This window comes from Panthera tigris, chromosome D2 (assembly GCF_018350195.1).
Source record: "Panthera tigris isolate Pti1 chromosome D2, P.tigris_Pti1_mat1.1, whole genome shotgun sequence".
Classification (NCBI taxonomy): Eukaryota; Metazoa; Chordata; class Mammalia; order Carnivora; family Felidae; genus Panthera; species Panthera tigris.
The window spans coordinates 28440176-28457762 of NC_056670.1; the positions used below are offsets into that span (position 1 = coordinate 28440176).

At 39.0% G+C, this 17587-nt stretch overlaps 1 protein-coding gene across 1 annotated transcript in view; it reads right to left on the reverse strand.

Moving 5' to 3' along the window:
• Positions 1-3017: 3017 nt before the first annotated feature.
• Positions 3018-17587, reverse strand: part of DNAJC12 (DnaJ heat shock protein family (Hsp40) member C12) — a 39931-nt gene continuing 25361 nt past the window's right edge. Inside the window, exons 4-5 of the mRNA XM_007095775.3 lie at positions 11936-12140; positions 3018-3581 (exon numbers count right to left, since the gene is read on the reverse strand). Of these exons, the coding sequence (XP_007095837.1) occupies positions 3487-3581; positions 11936-12140 (300 nt within the window). The 3' untranslated portion in view covers positions 3018-3486. The remainder of the gene's footprint in view (positions 3582-11935; positions 12141-17587) is intronic.

Genomic DNA, 17587 nt, shown 5'->3' on the forward strand with positions numbered 1-17587 from the left:
TCAATCTTGTCAACAACGGGGAAGTGCATCTCTACGAAAAATGAAGTGGACCATACGAATGGGAGTAGTTTTCCTCTTGACAAGTCACTAAAAGTTATCAGTGCTGTAAATGGGCCTTTTTTCTGGTAGAAAAAAGAAAAAAAATTAAACCCTGATGTTTAGGTTCAAAACTTCTCGTATTCAATGTAGTTATTTATTTGAGTGCCCATGTGGGCCACACAGGCATTAAGACAGGCAATTGTAGTCCAAAAGCTCATTTTATTAATTTTACATGCTCTATTTTTTGTCAATGGGATGTAAGTGGTGAGCTGCTAAGCTGCTAAGGCTGCTAAGCCAACCAGCACCCCTGGCCCAAGCTCTGCACTGTGGCCTGGTGCTCTCTGACCATTTCTTGACTCCTGCCAGACCCAGTTGTCCCCCAACCCGGCCTCCCCTGAAACCCCCAGCTCTGTGAAGAGTCTCATGCCCAGTCTGGCTAAGCTTGAGATTCATTCCTCCTCCTGCCAACACCCACACAATTAAAAGGTCCTTAATCTTTTAATGTTCTTTGAATAAACACTTTATTTTCCAATAAAATTAAAAATAAGCCTTAAAAATATACTTTGTTGGGGCTCCTCAGTCAGTTGGGGGTCCAACTCTTGATTTCCACTCAGGTCATGATCTCACTGTCTTGCAGGATCTTTTGCCACAACACCCAGGATTCATTATCTCACAGCTTCAAAGAATGAAGAGGCGGACACAAAATGAGCAGTAGGCAAAGGTTTATTAGAATATAAGATTAGAAAGGAAGAATAGTAGGAAAGCTCTCTTTACAGAAAGGGGACATTCAGAAGTAAATGCCCACGGACTACAGGCAAGGTCCTTGTTTTATAAGGTTCTGGTCAGCCCTCCCCATCTCTTCTCCCTTGTTCCTTCTACCCTTATTGGCTTGATACCTCTAGGTGCTGGGTTGCCCATTCCCGACTGGCTCCCTTCCATTGTATGAGGGGTGGTCTATGGCCATACTTAGGTCTTTTGTCAAATTCCTGAGGGGAAACCTGAGGGGGAGTAGGTGGGGTCTGTTACATTAACAGGAACCTTACACCTGAGGGGGTTTGCTGTGGTCAGACATTCCCAGCATTGTTCCAAAATAGGTGTTTTTCCCTACTCAGGAACCTCAGGCCCTAATCTTTCCCTCTGTGGCTACTGAATCCTATCTTCTGTACCAACAGTTCGTGGGATCAAATCCCGAGTTTGGGCTCCGCAGAGCCTGCTTGGGATGCTCTCTCCCTCTCTCTCTGCCCCTCCCTCACGTGCAATCTCTTTCCCTATTTTCTCTCTCTCTCTCATAATAAATAAACATTTTTTAAAACTACTTTTGTTTTGGGCACCTGGGTGGCTCAGTCAGTTAGGCCTCCAACTTCGGCTCAGGTCATGATCTCATTGTTTGTGAGTTCGAGCCCTGCATTGGGCTCTGTGCCGACAGCTCAGAGCCTGGAGCCTGCTTCGGATTCTGTGTCTCCTTCTCCTTCTGCCCCTCCCCTGCTTGTGCTCTGTCTCTGTCTCTCAAAAATAAATAAATGTAATAAAAAAAATTTTTTTAATACTTTTGTTTTGTTTTGTTTTGTTTTGTTTGTTTTGTTTTGTTTTGCCAGAGAGAGCATGCACAAGCAGGAGAAAGGCAGAGGGAGAGGGAGAGAGAGAATCAAGCAGGATCCATGCCCGGCACAGAGCCCAACTTGGGGCTCCATCTCACTACTGTGAGATCATGATCTGAGCCAAAATCAAGAGTTGGACACTCAACTAACTGGGCCACCCAGGCACCCCTATATTTGTTTTTTAAAAAAAGTTTTCATCTGTTATGGACTAAATTGTATTCCCCCCAAAACCTGTATGTTGAGGTCCTAATCCCCACTACCTTAGAATATAATCTTATTTGGAGATAAGGTCTTTAAAGAGTTGAAATGTGTTAAAAGGAAGTGTTAGGGTGGAGCCCTAATCCAATGTGACTGGCATCCTCAAAAGAGGAAGCAGAGATACCAGGGATGTGTGTTCGCAGAGGAAGGTCATGTGAGGACACCTGGAGAAGGCATCAGCCAAGAAGAGAGGCCTCAGAAAAAAATCAAACCTGCAGACACCTTGATGTTGGACATCTAGCCTCCAGAACTATGAGATATGTTGTTTAAGCCACTCAGTCTGTGGTATGTTGTTATGGCAGCCCTTGTAAACTAACACAGTCTACTATGATACTATTTCATAAAAGGAAGCACATTTTAAACCACAAAGGACATAATTTCTGAATTATGTGGCTTTAATTTAAAAAAAAAAACTTCCTGGGGCACATGGGTGGCTCAGTCAGTTAAACATCCAACTCTAGGTTTCAGCTCAGGTCATGATCTCATGATTTTGTGAGTTCAAGCCTCAAGTTGGACTCTGCACTGTCAGTGCGGTGGGATTCTGTCTTCCTCTCTCTGCCCCTACCCTACTCATGCTGTCTCTGTTTCTCTCGAAATAAATAAACTTTAAAAAAAATTTTTTAAAAACTTCCTATATTCTTTTTTTTTCTGTCCCTTTGCTACAGACCAGTGACAGCTCTAGTTTACTGTAAAATTGTTTTTCTTCTTAATTTTTCATTCACTTGTTTGCAAACTAAAAACTAACCATAGACTACACATGACCATCAACAATCCCAACCTAAAAAGGATATGTCCACCTAACAGGCCCATTCACATTGTTAGAACATAATTTATAAATGTATCACTTGCTGTATAACAAAATAAATCTTGTAAAGCATATTTCCTCAAATAAATAATAACCTTTTAAATTTACAATTATTAAAATTAAAATAGAAATATCTAATCAAATTATTTTCAAAATACTGTTGAATTATAAATTCATCATGAATTTTGGGAAAATTATTTATTTCGCTCTGTGGAGTTTAGACATTTCATTTAAAGTCAAGAGTCAGAAAACATTTCCTTTTTTAAAAATAAATTTTATTTATATTTTATTTTGAGAGAGAGAGTGAGCAGGGGAGGGGCAGAGACAGAGGGAAAGAGAATCTTAAGCAGACTCCACGACCCTGAGATCATGACCTGAGACAAAGTCAAGAGTTGTTTGCTTAACCAACAGATCCACCCAGGTGCCCCAAGAGTCAGAAAGCATTTCTTGTACATACAGCACTAATAGGGATCGTGGTATATTAATGAATTATTTAAATACAGAGATATCTTTTTAAAATAGATTTTCTACAACATTAACAGGAATATTCACAACAAGCTACTTTGGATCTAAGAGCCTTAATCTATTCAAATATTGAAAGAGACTAGTCTGAAAATGTTCTCATTTAAAACACACATTTCGTTAGAATGGGTTCAAGGATGGAGGAATCAATCGGTACTGAGCAATTCACAAACATGACAGAGAAACATAACGTTTTTAAGATTCAAAGACTTGTTGGCAGCACGGGAGATGGTCTTGCTCTCTCTCTCTCCTACCAAGCACTTTTCATATTTCATAATTTCTGAATTTCCTCAGGAGTTCTGAGGGAGCGTCCCCAGACCAGCGGAAACGAAGGTGCCAAGAGTTCACATCTGAAAAGACTTTAAAGCACAGAAAAGAAGATTTTAAAACCAGAGATGTAGGAATAGAAAACCCACAGGGTCATAGTAAAACAGCTTGCTGATAAGATTTCACTGCAATAAATAAAATGCAAGGGTAAGTGTTTAATATGAATTATTAGTATCTTACAGAAACAGATTATCTTTCCTTTTTTTTTTTTTTACATTTATTTATTTATTTGAGAGTTGAGACAGAGAGACAGTACAAGTGGGAGAGGGGCAGAGAGAAGGAGACCGAATCTGAGCTCTGTGCTCACAGTGCTGAGCCCAATTCGGGGCTCAAACCCATGAATCATGAGATCATGACCCGAGATGAAATCAAGAATTGGCTGCTTAATTGACTGAATCATCCAGGCGCCCCTGAAATGGATTATCTTAAGCAGACTTTTGAATTCTTTTTTCCCTCCCCACACACTTTTATTTGGCTTGGTTCATCCACTCATTTCTTCATTTGCTATAGAAATATTTATCTAGCACCTGTTACATATTGCCAGGCTCTATGCTGGGTACTGTGAGACTCCAGTACATATCTCCTGGCGGTGGTAATAAAAAAATCCAGAAAATTATTAATGTGGCAAAATATATGGAGGGAGGGGTGCCTGGGTGGCTCAATCAGTTAAGCAGCTGACTCTTGATTTCAGCTCAGATCATTATCTCACGGTTGGGATCTCTGGTTGGGATTCTCTCTCTCCCTCTTCTCTCTGCCCCTCCCTTCTTCTCTCAAAATAAATAAATAAACATATATATATGGAGGGAAACACAAGAGAATGGGAGACCTGAGAAAGGCATTCAGTGTGGACTGAGTAGAACAAAGTTAGAGTGAGAGAAGACTTCTGGAATTCACATTCAAAGTAACCATGATTTGGGGTGCCTGGGTGGCTCAGTCGGTTGAGCGTCCGACTTTGGCTCAGGTCATGATCTCACAGTTCGTGGGTTCGAGCCCCACATCAGGCTCTATGCTGACAGCTCAGAGCCTGGAGCCTGCTTCGGATTCTGTGTCTCCTTCTCTCTCTGCGCTCACCCCACCACCCCGCTCACACTTTGTCTCACTCTGTTTCTCAAAAATAAATAAATGTAAAAAAAAAATTTTTTTTTAAACAAAATAACCATGAGTAGGAATTAGCTAGAGCAAGGTGTCTCTCAATCTTCCATATACATGGTAATTATCTGGGGATCTTGTTATATTGGAGATTCTGATTCCAGGTGTCTGGGGTGGAGCCTGAGATTCGGGATTTCTGAGGAACTACCTTCTCTGACAACTTGATCCAAAACAGTACCCAGCCCCTACCTCCATCCCTCCCTGTCCCTTTATGCTACTTATTTTTCTATAAAAGTCTTTGTGAATATCTGATACTAAATATTCATTTATTTATATATCATATATGGGGAGACCCCACCAAAAGAAAAAAAGGAAATTGTCTGTGGGTCACAAAAAGTAATGGTAAAATGAAGAATAGATCCCAGATTTCTTTTTCCCCTATTTTTATTTTTATTTATTTTAACATTTTATTTATTTTTTTATGGGGCACCTGGGTGGCTCAGTCCGTTAAGCGTCCACCTTCAGCTCAGGTCATGATCTCACAGTTCATGGGTTTCAGCCCTGCATCAAACTCTGTGCTGACAGCTCAGAGCCTGGAGCCTGCTTCGGATTCTGTCTTCCTCTCAATCTGCCCCTCCCCACACATGCTTGTTCTCTCTCTCTCTCTCTCTCCCTCAAAAATAAATAAAACATTTTAAAAATTGTTTAATACAATTGTATTTATTTTTGAATTGGTGGTATATTCACATGGCTAAAGTTCAAAAAGCACAAAGATTACATAACCCTCAAAAGTCTTCCACCCTCCACTCTGATGTTCCCAACAGACAAAGTTGTTACCAATTGCCTCCATATCTTTCCAGAGATAGTCGAGGTATATTCAAGCAAATACATGCATACAATCTCCAACATCACCGCCCTACTCCTTCTTTAACCTAAATGCTAACATACAGTCTACTATTCTGCATTTTGACTTTTTGTTTCTAACATATCTTGATGATTGTTTTTTATCAGTATACGGAGAGCTTTCTCATTCTAACAGTGGAGGGGTATTTTATTCTGTGACATACAAAAACGCAACCCTACTGAGGGGCATTTATTTGCAATTCTGCAGTGAATAACATAGTACACATGTCATTTTGCACATGGGTGACCTATAGGATAAAATTTGTAGAACTGGGATTACTGGGTCAAAGTCATCATGCATCTGTAGTTTTAATAGACATTGCCAAACGGTTCTCCATAAAGTTTCACCCAGCAGCAGCTGATTTTCCTACACCTTCATTAACACCATGTGAACAAACTCAGTAACTTTTGCTAGGCTCTTGCGTACAAAAAGTGCAGTTTTAATTTGCCTTTCTCTTACTATGAATGAGTTTAGGCATCTTTTCATATGTTTCAAGGCTATTTGTATTTTCTGTTCTATGAAATGTTCATTTCCTTTCTTTCTTTTTTTTTTATTTTTATTTTTTTTATTTATTTATTTTATTTATTTATTTATTTTTTTTTTTTTTTGAGAGAGAGAGGGTGCAAGTGAGCAAGAGGCAGAGAGAGAGAGAGAAAATCCCACGAGGGACAGAGAGAAAGAAGAGGGGCTAACCCAAAGCGGGGCTTGTGTTCACCGGAAGCAGGGCACGAGCTGACCGGATGTGGGACTCAAGCTCACAAACTGCGAGATCATGACCTGAGCTGAAGTCAGATGCTTAACGACTGAGCCACCCAGGGGCACACACACCCCTTCTTTTTTTACTAGATGGTTGATCTTATGTCTCACTGATTCATAAAAGTGTACATTAAGAGAAGTTACCGTTTCACGAATTATGTTGAGATTAAACCTCTTTTCATATGTTTAAGAACCGCTATATTTTCTCTACTGAACTGTTTATATAGTTTCCTTCCCTTTTTCTTTTGGATTATTTTGGATCATTTTCTTTTTGATCTGTAGAGTCGACTTTTGAATTCTTATCAACAAGAATTAGTTTATATGGATGGAAGAAACTCATGTGCTTAAATGCTTATTAATAAAAGGATATTTATAGAAACCTTCAGTGGTGGGAATTTTGGCAATTCACTAGCATGGAAATTGGAAACAACTTCCAAACAGCTGCCAAAAGTAAAAGGTCAATGGTAAAGGATCTCTGGAAATACAAATAATTTACTCCATGAAAGTAAGATTAGTTTTAATTCTAATAAGCAACTTTGTTGAACACTAGAAAAAAGGCCTTTTTCCTTTTCTATTGATGGGAGTGTAAATTGGTAAAAATCTTTTGGCAGGCAATTTGGCAAAATTTCTCAAACTAATTAAAATGTGTATATCTAATAATTCTACTTCTAGAAGTTTATCCTAAGGAAATAATCACAGATGTGTTCAAGGGTTTAACTATAAGGATATTTGTCGTGACACCATTTATAAATTTTTTTAATCAAGAAACAATCTAAATCTTCAGCAATAGAAAGTTGTTTAAAAGCCTTTTATAGGGGCGCCTGGGTGGCTCAGTCAGTTAAGCGTCCGACTTCGGCTCAGGTCACTATCTCGCGGTCTGTGAGTTCGAGCCCCGCGTCAGGCTCTGGGCTGACGGCTCAGAGCCTGGAGCCTGCTTCCGATTCTGTGTCTCCCTCTCTCTCTGCCCCTCCCCCGTTCATGCTCTGTCTCTCTCTGTCTCAAAAATAAATAAACGTTAAAAAAAAAATTAAAAAATAAAAGCCTTTTATATTGGCATTAACAATTTTTTTAATATTTATGGTCATAGAAAAATGCTCATAACATATTGCTAACTGACAGGTATTTAAAAAATAATGTATATAGTATGATCTCATTCCTAAATTCATTATTACATGGATATTTATGTAAAAATTTTTGAAAGTCTATAAGGAATTATTCCTCAGTGTTAATAGTTATCCCTGGATAGTTAGAATACATGTGATTTTCATTTTTGACACTTTTTAAAAAATCTGTATTTTCTTATTGTTCTGCAATGGACACATATTCCTTACGTCTTTTTTTATGTTTATAATATTGCCCATGAAAAAACAGGTCCCAAAATAATATACAAAATGTTTCCATTGATATTTTAAAATACTATCTAAATATCTTGTCAGAAAAATATACACAGGACAGTTGACAGTGGTTGTCCCAAGAAAACAATCTGTTTGCACTTTCTTTAGAATTCTCAGACAAAACAAATTTAAGAATTCTCCTATAGGGGGGTGCCTGGGTGGCTCAGTCACTTAAGCGTCCCACTCCATTTCTGCTCAGGTCGTGATCTCGGGGCTCATGGGTTCAAGCCCTGCATTGGACTCTGAGCTGACAGCGAGAAGCCTGCTTGGGATTTCTCTCTCTCTCTCTCTTTCTCTGCCCTCCCTCTGCTCACACTCTTTCTCTGTCAAATAAAGAAACAATAAAATAAATAAATAAACATTAAAAAATATAATTCCTCTTAGGAAAAAAGCAAAAGAAAATTTCTGACAACCTATAATTGAAATACACACATAAAATATATATAGTATCATCCTTAGTTTTAGGTATACTAATATATATACATATATACCAAAAGACCAATAATAGATATGTCCCTAGGTGCTAATATTAGAAGTGTATTTTCTACCTTTTGTTTGACCATATTTCTCACATTTCTACTGTAAATACTTGTTATTTTATAGTTTGAAAAAAGTGTTTTCTAGTTTGGTTTCCAATAGAAATAGACACCCCAGACAAGAATTTGAATGCAAGTGGATAATTTGAAAGGTGATTCAAAGAGACCCTGGTAGGAAAGTAGAGAAAGGAACCAAGTTTTTAAAAGGTACATCAGGCAAGTTGCCACCCTGGGCAACTGGAGCTTGATTATGATGGGGACCCCTGGAAGACAGTATAAAAACCCCTAAGAGTTATCCAGTTAGAGAAGTAAAGGAGTTTCCCACTCACATTCATCAGTATCTGATGGCTACCTCCAGAGAGTGTTTATTCCCTGGCACTTACTGCCAAGCCAGCTCAAGTGCCAGAGAAAGCCCTCTGATAGAAACCATAGAATTGGCAATGAGAAATTAGATGCCCAGAAAATATGACAGCACACCAACAGCATTGGCTACGTATGATCCTTTTTTCTAACTCCAGAATGCTACACAAACTATTTGATTCTAGATTTGCATTTATCAGAAGCCTTATTTATTGTATATTTACATGGAAAGAAAAGAAAAATGAGGTTGTGTTGCGCACCAGTTTTCAGAGGCTGTACTCCATATTTTACTGGTTGCAGTGAAGAGTCAGAATAACATGGGGACTATTTGAGGGCTGCTGATCACAGAAGAGGCATCAAAAAGCAAACTCCAAAGTAAATATCAACCACTGCTTGAGGAAATTAACAAATATGCTTAAGAGGTATGTGAGAAACCACTCAGGACTCACTAAAGCTGACATGAATATCATTTCTTAAATGCTGATGTTAATAAAAATTTACACTATAGTAAAACAAAGTTACAAATAATCATACAACTGCACTTTGATATATCAAACTCCAGCTTTAGGGTGCTACTCAGAACAGCCAATAACCTCTTAAACAGCATCAAGAAAATACTGGCAAATGCAGCCTTTAGTAAAATTTCATAATTCTTATTCTCCAACAACAGCTTCTCAGAAAAATGATCCTCCTCTCATGGCCCCCACCTTCATTCCTCAAGCCACAGTAAAAGGATACACTTCATCATGTGAGGGCATCAAAACTGACATCACACTGTATTGTGCACTTGAAACTAATATTGTATGTTAAGTATAATGGAAATTAAAAATAATAATAATAAAATAGCCAAAACAAACCACACCACACCTGACATCACAAGTCATCCTGAATAAATTATGATATATCTATACTGTGGAATATTTATCTCCTGTTCAAAAGAATGCATTAATTCTAAATGAAAGGCTTAAGGAGAAGTCCCATAATAATAAAAGCTGACACCAAAAAGAGCACATCACAATTTATCTTGAATAAATTATGATATATCTATACTGTGAAATATTTATCTGCTGTTCAAAAGAATGAGTTAATTCTAAATGTAAGGTCTAAGGAGACGTACCATAATAATAAAAGCTAACACCAAAAACAGCACCTACCATGTACCTGGTCTAAATATTTTACATAGATTTTTTAATACTCAAAAAAACCTTATGAGTAAACACTAATGTTTTGGCCATATAGATAAGAAAACACAAATAAAGAAAGGTTAATTTGCTTGCCCAAGTTCACAAAACTCATCAGTGGAAAAGCTGGGATCCGGTTCCAGAGCTTGTACTCTTAGGCTCCGTGTAACATAGAGAAATGGGCACAGTGTAATGCCTTTTTTTTTAAAGTTTATTTTTATTTATTTTGAGAGAGAGCAAGTGGGGGAGGGGCAGAGAGACAGGGAGACAGAATCCCAAGCAGGCTCCGCACTGTCAGCACAGAGCCCGATGTGGGGTTCGAACTCACAAACCACGAGATCATGACCTGAGCCAAAGTCAAGAGTCCCACACTTAACCTACTGAATCACCCAGGTGCCCCTCATTCTTTGTTTTTAAAACCCTCCTATGTGAAGGCATATTTATATATGCTTGAGAATAATGTGGAAGGAGACACACCTGGACATCTGCATTGGTTACTTCAGGAAACAAAAACACAGAAGGATGGGAGCCTGGGGGAGACACTAAGTCATTGTTTATATATGATTCTTTGAATTTTCTAATGACAAGCTGGTATTACTTTGGGGTTTTTAAATATCTAAATAACTAGTTTTCAGAGGAAGAGAAAATTTCACTGCATCTTATGAGAGGGATTCAAGTGGGGCTTCAGCCTCCTGCCTGAGTGTCTGAGGTGATAAAGTGCCGCTCCCCCCCCCCCCCGCCACCCCAGTGATGGTGAACTCAGACTAGGTCTGAATCTGAAACAGGAAGTCACAGGGCAGCTCCAGGGGTTCAAGAAGCACAGATCTGAACATTCCAGGGCTGAATAGTGTAACATTTGCATGTTTTGCCTGTGTGTGACTGTGGGTAGGTGTTTGTATGTGTGTATTTGCTTAAAACACTGTTTTTTCTGAAATTCGGGCTTCTGCTTTGATGAATTTGTTACATTATAACCATTCCCAGTTATGAGGCTGATGCAATCAATTTGCAGAGTCCACAAAAGGATATCTTGAGTAACCAGCAGAGACACCTGAATCACACCCTAAGGATCTTTATTCTAGCAGGTAATGAGCATATAGAAGTCTCCCCAAAGAGAGTTTTCAAGTGACTAGTTCTACAAAGACTCTAATTTACCACAAGCTATCTAATTATCTTCTTTTATAAGTAAGGATTCAAGATTCAAGGACCTTCAGGAGCCTCTAGTTTAAATTCTAATGAGATACTGTATCACAACCTTGAGAATCAAGAATTCGGAGGACAGTGACAGTGCATGTTTATAACGCACCTATGCAAGATAAACACGGTGGCTAGACAGACAAAGAAAGGATAATAATAGTTGACATTAACCCAAGACCTGCTTGCTAGGTGAATCAGTGTGCTAAGCATTTTACATGGATCTCCTTATTTAATCCTCATGATAGCTCTGTGAGAAGGTATCACTATGATCTTGAGTTTATAGATTTGGAAACTGAAATCTAGAGAAGTTAAGTAACTTTTACCAAGAAATACAGATAATAAGTAGTAGAGCTAAGATGTGAGCCTCGGTAGTATAGCTTGCGAGTTTAGCTTCTGTAATACCCTGCTTCAGTGAATCTATCTATCATTCAGAACTACATACAGATAAGGTCTCTTCTCTGGGCAGTGCAATGCCTTAGAAACAGACACTGAAGTCAAACTGTCTTAGTTCAGACCCCTTCCCTGCTATATACAAGCTGTATAGCTTTGAAAAAATTACTCAACCTCCCTGGACTTCAGTTTCCTTTCCGTAAAATGAGAATAATGTTGGTACCAACCTCACAGGCTTGTAGAGGATTAAATAAATTAATGTCTATAGACTTAATATTAAACAAGATAATACATGTAATGTATGTAAAGAACATTCCTGTTCATAGTAAACACTCAATAAATGGCAGTGTTATATCAGTCACTCCCAGAAATGCCTCACATTTTCCCTTGAAAGGGATGTATTGAGGAATGTGTCTTCCAGTTTCTGTGTCAATGCTAAGTAAGTATATTTTAAGGTGATAAAGCAACCCTTAAATCTGGCACTACTGTTTACTTGGAAAAGGTTGAGAATAAATACAGTATAAACCAAGCCCTTTAATTTCAGACCTTTCTTGGTCTGCAAAGCTACATGATTTGACTTACTTGGAGAATCCAGATTTTGCGGGGAGAATGACTTCTCCAAGGAGTTGGATTCTTTTTGCTCCATTTTCTCTGTGGTTGAACCCAGCTTCTCTTTCTTTATTTCTCTTTGCTTGTTCCATTCCTCATTTTCAGTCTGGTTGGTATGAACCTGGTCAGATTCTTCTAGCATCAGATCTTTTTTACCTCTGACAGCCCAGTGCATTGACTACATTAGTTAAAAGTAAACACATAATATAAAATCAATATTATATAGTATTCTATATTTAAAGTTCAATGTGTGGTAAAACCCGACCTACTATTACAGTGCTGATTGTTAGATTTGACTATTAACCAGATATTAATCAGTTAACCCAGGTATTAATTAATTAATCCTCACTAATTTAAAAGACTAATGATATAAGGAGATATCCAAACCATGGCAAAGAGCAAAGGGACCTGCATCAGAGAGATTAAAAAATGAGACATTTCCACTGAAAGTTAAACATAGAATTACCATATGACTCAGTGATTCCATTCCTAGGCATATACTCAAAAGAACTGAAAAGAGGTGTTCAGAAAACTTACTAACGTTCAAAGCAGCACTATTCACAACAGACAAAAGATATAAACAACCCAAATGTCCATCAGTTCGTGAGTGGATAGACAAAAATGTGTTATAGCCATACAATGGAATATTATTTGGCCGTGAAAAAGGAATTCAGTACTACAGGGTGGATAAACCTTGAAAACATTATACTAAGTAAAAAAAGGCCAACCACAAAAAACCATATATTGTATGATTCCACTTGTAAGAAATATCTAGAATAGACAAATCCTTGTAGATAGACAGCCGATTAATGCTTACCAGGAACTGGGAGAAGGGGCATAAGAAATGATTGCTAACAGATACAGGGTTTCCTTTTGGGATGATGAAAAAGTTCTGGAACCAGGTCGTGATGATGTATGAACAACATTGTGAATGTACTTAATGATGTACACTTTAAAATGGTTAAAATAGGGGCACCTAGGTGGCTCAGTTGGTTGAGCATCCGACTTCAGCTCAGGTCATGATCACTGTTTCCGAGTTGGAGCCCCACATCAGCAGGCTCTGTGCTGACAGCTCAGAGCCTAGAACCTGCTTCAGATTCTGTGTCTCCCTCTCTGTTTCTGCTCCTCCCCCACTTGTGTGCACACTCTCTCTCTCTCTCCCACTCTCTCTCTCAAAAATAAACATTAAAAAAATTTTTAAATGGTTAAAATAGGGGCACCTGGTTACCTCAGTCGGTTAAGCATTCAACTCTTGGTTTCAGCTCAGATCATGATCTCACAGCTCATGAGTTGGAGTCCCATGTCTGACTCCATGCTGACAGCATGGAGCCTGCTTGGGATTCTCTCTCTCCCTCTCTCTCTCTGCCCTTACCCTGCTTGTGCTCTCTCTCATTCTCAAAATAAATTAAAAAACTAACTAAATAAATAAAACAAAGGTAAGAAACAGAGTTACTTTCCCCCATTCACCCTATTGTAGTATCTTTTTAAATGTTGTGTCCTCTACATGTATTTCCTATTAAAACATTTAAAATTGGGAAGATGCGGGGATGAATGGAAGGATGAATAAATGAATTCAAAGTGAGAAAGAAAAATTGAGTTTGCTGTGTCAAGAATATTTCAAGTAGAATAACTAACCCTGGCATTAACCAAAATAATAACCATAACTATTTCTTGAAACCTTATTTGGATATTATGGGACCCTATTCCTGAAGCACTCCTGAACAGTATCTTACTACTTGTGTTACTCAAAAAACCAAGGAAAACCCATAAGCCACATATTTAAGCAAGTTTAAAACCCAGAATAAAGTTTTTTCCTGATTCCTGATATCCAGGATATTGTTTTCCTGACAGAAAGAAAAAAAAAGCAAAACACAGAAATCAAAACAAAACAAACTTTTCTGAAGTTCAAGGCCTATGAGAACCATGCCAGGAACTACAGAAGGGGCCGCTGCCATGCTGTACTTGTGCGCATGATTCAAGGGGCGGCATACTTTTCATCTTCAGCACACTTCTGAAAGTCGTTTTTTTTTCAATGTTTATTTAGTTTTAAGAGAGTGAGAGAGAGCGCACGCACACGCAAGCAGGAGAGGGGCAGAGAGAGGGGGGCAGAGGATCCAAAGCAAGCTCTGTGCTGACAGAGAGCCCAATGTGGGGTTCAAACTCACGAACTGTGAGATCACGACCTGAGCTGAAGTCTGACACTTAACCAAATGAGCCACCCAGGCACGCCTATCTGAACTATCTTAAAATACTGGGGTTGCCAACTTCTACCTGCGGGCACCATTTTATTTACCAGTTTTTTTTTTAATTTCTTTTATGTTTTAAATTTTATTTTTGAGAGAGGGAGAGACAGCACAAGTTGGGGAGGGACAAAGAGAGAGACAGAACCCGAAGCAGGCTCCAGGCTCCGAGCTGTCAGCACAGAACCTGACATGGGGCTCAAACTCACAGATGGTGAGATCATGACCTGAGCCAAAGTCAGACACTCAACTGACTGAGTGACCCAAGCTTCCCTTATTTACCAGTTTAACAAAGCAACATAGGAAGGAGGCTCTGAGTATTGCATGGGGATGTGACCAGCTTGGTTCGCCCAAGCAAACGCTGCTAGGCAGGGGCCAGGGGTTCATCAGAGCAACAGCTTCTTAAAAGAGCTTGGAGAGATACCACAATTTCTTATCTCCTCTCTCAGGAGCACTAACATTGACCTCACAGGCAGGAGCCAGGAGAAGCACCTCAACAAGAAGAAAGGGAAAGTGCAAAGGGGTAAAATGCCTTCTTGGGACCTTTTTATTTATTTATTTATTTATTTTTAAGGAAACTCTGTGCCCAACATGGGGCTTGAACCCACAACTCTGAGATAAAGTGTCACATGCTATACGAATTGAGCTAGCCAGATGCCCCCCTTCTTGGAATCTTTTAGATAAATCTGTTCATCACAACTTTTTGATACAATTGGGAGTATTTTTTTTTATTTTTTTTAATATATGAAATTTACTGTCAAATTGGTTTCCATACAACACCCAGTGCTCATCCCAAAAGGTGCCCTCCTCAATACCCATCACCCACCCTGCCCTCCCTCCCACCCCCCATCAACCCTCAGTTTGTTCTCAGTTTTTAACAGTCTCTTATGCTTTGGCTCTCTCCCACTCTAACCTCTTTTTTTTTTTTTTCTTTCCTTCCTTCCCCTCCCCCATGGGTTTCTGTTATGTTTCTCAGGATCCACATAAGAGTGAAACCATATGGTATCTGTCTTTCTCTGTATGGCTTATTTCACTTAGCATCACACTCTCCAGTTCCATCCATGTTGCTACAAAAGGCCATATTTCATTTTTTCTCATTGCCACGTAGTATTCCATTGTGTATATAAACCACAATTTCTTTATCCATTCATCAGTTGATGGACATTTAGGCTCTTTCCATAATTTGGCTATTGTTGAGAGTGCCGCTATAAACATTGGGGTACAGGTGCCCCTATGCATCAGTACTCCTGTATCCCTTGGATAAATTCCTAGCAGTGCTATTGCTGGGTCATAGGGTAGGTCTATTTTTAATTTTCTGAGGAACCTCCACACTGCTTTCCAGAGCGGCTGCACCAATTTGCATTCCCACCAACAGTGCAAGAGGGTTCCTGTTTCTCCACATCCTCTCCAGCATCTATAGTCTCCTGATTTGTTCATTTTGGCCACTCTGACTGGCATGAGGTGGTATCTGAGTGTGGTTTTGATTTGTATTTCCCTGATAAGGAGCGACGTTGAGCATCTTTTCATGTGCCTGTTGGCCATCCGGATGTCTTCTTTAGAGAAGTGTCTATTCATGTTTTCTGCCCATTTCTTCACTGGGTTATTTGTTTTTCGGGTGTGGAGTTTGATGAGCTCTTTATAGATTTTGGATACTAGCCCTTTGTCCGATGTGTCATTTGCAAATATCTTTTCCCATTCCGTTGGCTGCCTTTTAGTTTTGTTGGTTGTTTCCTTTGCTGTGCAGAAGCTTTTTATCTTCATAAGGTCCCAGTAATTCACTTTTGCTTTTAATTCCCTTGCCTTTGGGGATGTGCCGAGTAAGAGATTGCTACGGCTGAGGTCAGAGAGGTCTTTTCCTGCTTTCTCCTCTAAGGTTTTGATGGTTTCCTGTCTCACATTCAGGTCCTTTATCCATTTTGAATTTATTTTTGTGAATGGTGTGAGAAAGTGGTCTAGTTTCAGCCTTCTGCATGTTGCTGTCCAGTTCTCCCAGCACCATTTGTTAAAGAGACTGTCTTTTTTCCATTGGATGTTCTTTCCTGCTTTGTCAAAGATGAACAATTGGGAGTATTGATGGCATGGTGTTAATGAATAATAGGCCACAATGGTCATTAGTGGTCATTAATAGCATGATCTCAACTCTATTAAAAGGTAAATATATATATCCAAATATAGATGCATAAATATATGTATATTCATATGCATATACATAAAATATAGTTACAGATATAGATATATAGACAGACTGGAGGGCAGCATAAGTTTGCATATAATCTCTGCTTTTGTATAATGTTCAATTAGAACAGACTGCCTTCTAATCTGGCTCAGAAGGTGCTGAATTGCACACTGTTTCCCATCTGATGGAGGATAGCGTAGCCACCCAGGCATAATAGGAAGCTTCCCTAGTAGTCTGTAGCCAACTGGACTCACCACAAGGGCACCGCGCTGAGCCCAGGAACCCAGAAACAATCAGTAGACAAATAGACCCACGTGAGGGTAACTGGCAGTCCCAACAAGCTCTCCCAGAAGTAATCAATTTGTCAAACAATCAATTCACTAAAAATGTGTTTCCATTTACTCTTTATAAAATGTACAGCAATGGATATGACATGACAGTTACAACAGTTTATAAGAATCTTTCCCAGCACTTTATTTTGATTGTAGCTTTGCTGCAACCATTTTCCCACAGCCACTCTAAAGCCATTCTGCCATGTATTTCAGAACTAGAGGGAGAACCATTCATATCCTGGATTCCTTGGAGGAAAACCATTTAGCATCACAGCAGTGAATTTCCCTAAGATCCTTTGAGTTAGAAAGGTCTCTGTTTTCAGATTACCCCAAGACCCAAAGGCTGGGATAACTGAAGACCTCTCCCCATATCCCTTTATTTAAAACCCATATCACATGGGGTACCCGGGTGGCTCAGTCAGTTAAGCATCTGACTCTTGGTTTTGGTTCAGGTCATGATGTCACAGTTCTTGGGTTCAAGTCCTACATCAGACTAATATTACTCCCACCAATTCTTTCCTATCCAGAGGGATTGTATTGTTTACATAAAAAGCAGAAACACAGGGTTGGTGATGTAAAGGGTAGGGGTTTTATGGGATTTAACAATCTATAAATGTATAGGGGAAGCAAACATGCAGATGTGTTTTAGCTAAATGTCACCTAAAATTTAAACCTTTAGTTATAATCATTTTATTGTCAGATGGCATACATAACATACCTAACCCAGCTAGCCTAATGGTGATGTTTATCTACAAAAGGAGAGACAATGGTCTATTTAGAAGGTGAACAATATTAGCATGATAATTGTTGTTAATTCTTCTACATGGTGAATGTGAAAGGATGAACAAATGAAATGCATGCACATCGAAAGCAGCAA